This window comes from Cyprinodon variegatus, unplaced genomic scaffold (genome assembly GCF_000732505.1).
Source record: "Cyprinodon variegatus isolate N-32 unplaced genomic scaffold, C_variegatus-1.0 Scaffold332, whole genome shotgun sequence".
Lineage (NCBI taxonomy): Eukaryota > Metazoa > Chordata > Actinopteri > Cyprinodontiformes > Cyprinodontidae > Cyprinodon > Cyprinodon variegatus.
In genome coordinates, this window is record NW_015150785.1 from 304,293 (window position 1) to 307,675 (window position 3,383).

General features: G+C 37.0%; 1 protein-coding gene across 1 annotated transcript; it reads left to right on the forward strand.

Annotated features, from left to right (window-relative positions):
- Window positions 1–1,706: 1,706 nt before the first annotated feature.
- LOC107091313 (antimicrobial peptide NK-lysin-like) lies at window positions 1,707–2,640 on the forward strand. The gene is made up of 4 exons (XM_015385157.1): window positions 1,707–1,846; window positions 1,955–2,034; window positions 2,326–2,403; window positions 2,482–2,640. Exons 1-4 carry the CDS (start codon window positions 1,798–1,800, stop codon window positions 2,638–2,640), a joined length of 366 nt encoding a protein of 121 aa, XP_015240643.1. The 5' UTR covers window positions 1,707–1,797.
- The last annotated feature ends 743 nt before the right edge of the window (window positions 2,641–3,383 follow it).

Here is a 3,383-nt window from a genome sequence, read left to right on the forward strand (position 1 = left end):
AATTTTTGCAGCTGAATTTTTAAAAGGTGAATTTTTTGCAGCTGAATTTTTTGCAGCTGAATTTTTTGCAGCTGAATTTTTGCAGCTGAATTTTTGCAGGTGAATTTTTTGCAGCTGAATTTTTTGCAGCTGAATTTTTGCAGCTGAATTTTTTGCAGCTGATTTTTTTTCTGGTGAATGTTTACCAGATAAAAACTAAGTGTAAGGAATTTAATGTCTAAAAAAATTCAGTGCTTAAAATTCGTAGTAAAAAAAATTCAGTGTTTAAAATTCGGTGTTTATAAAAAAGGCAGATTCCAATGAGACTGTTTTTCTTCCATATTTTTACCGATCACTAATAATCCGATAAAAAATCTGTTTCCTTTGCTTAGAGATAAAATGGTCGCCATGTTTGTGATTAATGAAGTTAGTCCAATCTGGCACTGGTTAAGACTGAAGGTTAGACCTAGAGGAGTACTTAGAGATGTAATTATTTTCTCTCTGCATAGATTAAATTGAAGTGTTTCTTCCAACCAGGAATTAATGTATTTATCATTTATTAATATAGTTTAAAGCTTTTGTCTTGTACCGCTCGCTTTCAAACTCTCCAAATCATGAGAGTGACTGGTGTTGCTAGGTCTTTTACTGTCTCTGAAAACTCCCATGCTTTAAACAAAATGAAAATAAATAAATTTTCAGTGTATTCACTTTTTGTCCACCTCAACGGGCTATATTCAATATTTTTATTTTAGGTGTGTACATAGAGTATTCATATAAGAGTCAAGAAACTTATGTCCAACGACAGGCTAACTTATGCATAACGCACGGCAGCATAATGCCCATGAAATGATGCACAAGCAGAGATTCACCCGGAGGCATCCGCTCTGCATAAGAAGATTTCTTTGATTTCAGTATTAACCTAGCTGCTGTTTACTGCCAGCCCCCCTCCAAAAAAGAATAAAGAAAAAGAAAAAGAAAGAAGGTTTGCCGTCACGGAAGATTCAGCGTCATATCTGCTGGGAAGTTTGTGGCCCTTGGTTCCTCTTAAAGGGTCTCCCTCTGGGTTTCCTCCTGCAGGAAAATACCAGACCTAGGAAGAGATCATTCAGGAGATCATCCGATGCTCCATCAGAAGCACGTCCAGGTATTGTAGGGAGATCATGCAGGCTTTGGGTCGCAAATAATACAAAGTCTCATTTTGACCTGTTTAAAGGACATTACATTAAATTTGGATTAGTCTAAAGTGATTTTTTCCACCTTAATTTAGTGTGAGGCTCCAAATCCCGGCTTCCATTGGTCAATAAATTTGATTTCCATTGAGGATTTTTGTGTGAGAATGTGTAATTCAGTGTTCCCTTTATTTTTTGAGCAGTGTACAATTGTCTGGTGCTAACAAAGATTAAAGTCTCTGGTATGAATGGCGTGCATCTTTTTTGGAGGAAACCAGGGAACTGTTCATCATCATCCCCTCATGCTTTGGTGGTGTTTTTCAGCAGCAGGGACAGACAGACTAGTCATGGTAAATCTTGACCTCCGACTAGGTGAATTGTTCATTTTTGTGTGGAAAAATGACCCAGCAATTAATAATGGTCTATAAAAAAAACTGGTTCCTTTTAACTGCAATGACGGAGAGAAGAAGGTAAAAAAAGATCTGTGTGTGTGTGTGAGGGGGTTGGGGTATTCTGTGGTCACTACAACCACTGTCTGTAACGTTCAGAGAGTTTCTAGCATGCCCAGCCATGTCTATATAACTCTACCTTGGTTGGGTTACAGATATTTCATCTCTACTCATGCAGTAGATACAGCTGACAGTTAGCCATGGAGAACTGGTCCCTCTTCCTCCTCTGCTTCTCGCTGGGTTGTTCTGGTGAGGCTTAAACACACTGTTTTTAATATAATTAACATTATTTGTTAAAATAACTACAGGACATTTTAGCATTAGGTTTTCATTAATCATCCTGCGTAACTGTTTTAGTCTGGATGATCCAGGGAAGTCGTCTGGACGACAGGATCGATGAAGAGGATCTGGGAGAACCCTGTGCAGAGGAACAAGGGGTGAGGATAAAACATTTTTTATTTCAAAATTTCTGGTATTTATATCAAAGCAAAGCCAGAAACATAATGAAAAATAGCGAAATGAGAATAGAGACCAAAGCTTATATTAGGGCTATTTCAATCTTTACTTTTATCTTTTGCTTCTGTCTTAATTCATAAACAATTTTTGAAAGGCGGACATTATTATTTTTGAGTACTTTACATCGAGTATTAATAAATAATAATGGAATAAATTTAACGATGAACTTATAAATGCACTTACTGTTAGGATTGTCCAATTAATCGTTTTAGCTGTCGGCTCTCTGCTGGGCATGCAAGCTGGTAATGAAGAAGCTGAAAAGGATCCTCGGACCAAATGCAACTGAAGAGGTATAAAGTATCAGGTGTCTGCAAACAGCACCACAAATGTGAAGAGAAATCTCCCATGACTTTGTTTTGTTTGTGCAGAGAATCACGACAAAGCTGAAAGTTATCTGCAATGAGCTGGGACTGCTAAAATCAAGGTGCCACAGATTTGTTGAAAAACATCTTAGAGTCCTGGTTAAAGAACTGACAACCAAGGACGACGTAAAGACAGTTTGCATCAAAATACGAGCATGTCGGTAGGTCATCATTGATAAGCTTTAACCTATGGGGGGGAGTTGTTGGAGTTCATTTTTTTAATCAATTTCCCAATTTTCTGTATTTGTATGTTTCTTTTTATTGATTTGTTTTTGTTTGTTTTTTTAGGTCAATCTAAAAACAATCTCAGCATATCAAGATCAGTGATCTCACTTGAAATCCCATGGAAAGATGAAAGCCAGTAGCATAACTGCAGCTTTTATTTGAGGGTCTAACTCTGTTAGCAACGGCACACAAATTAAAAGCATATATGAAAAGCTTTTTAGCTTCCTTTTTTTCAAGCGGCTTCAGGCTTCATTTCATTTCTTTATTGTTCTTCAATAAATAAACATGGCAGACCAATCACTTTGGCTTGACATCATTGTGAGATATTTTTATAAAATCCCCGATTTTCAAGTTCCGGTTGTGTTATGGTTCTTTGAGTTTTGACCTTTCAGTTATCTATGTTATTCTGTTTTGTTGATCTTTAGTTTATTTTTCATTTTGTGTTATAGTTAAGCAGTCTTTATTTACTCTATGTCGCCCCCTTGTGCCCATCTTCTTTCCCCTTGCTTCCTTCTAGTCACTTCTATCCACACCTGCTCCATATTAGCTGATTTCTCCAGTCTTTGTTCTGTCTCCCATATATACTCTCCCTCTGCAGTTCTTTAGTGCTGGTTTCTTGGCTCCCATGTGTGTTTTCTTCTGACCTCTCCTGGCTTTTTTGGTTTAATTCTTAGATTATGTTT

Bases quoted from the DNA above. Each gene is read 5' to 3' on its own strand.
- LOC107091313 (XM_015385157.1), top strand. From the start codon at position 1,798: ATGGAGAACTGGTCCCTCTTCCTCCTCTGCTTCTCGCTGGGTTGTTCT. The intron at 2,035-2,325 runs GTGAGGATAAAA...TAATCGTTTTAG, and splicing joins CCTGTGCAGAGGAACAAGGG to CTGTCGGCTCTCTGCTGGGC. The intron at 2,404-2,481 runs GTATAAAGTATC...TTGTTTGTGCAG, and splicing joins GACCAAATGCAACTGAAGAG to AGAATCACGACAAAGCTGAA.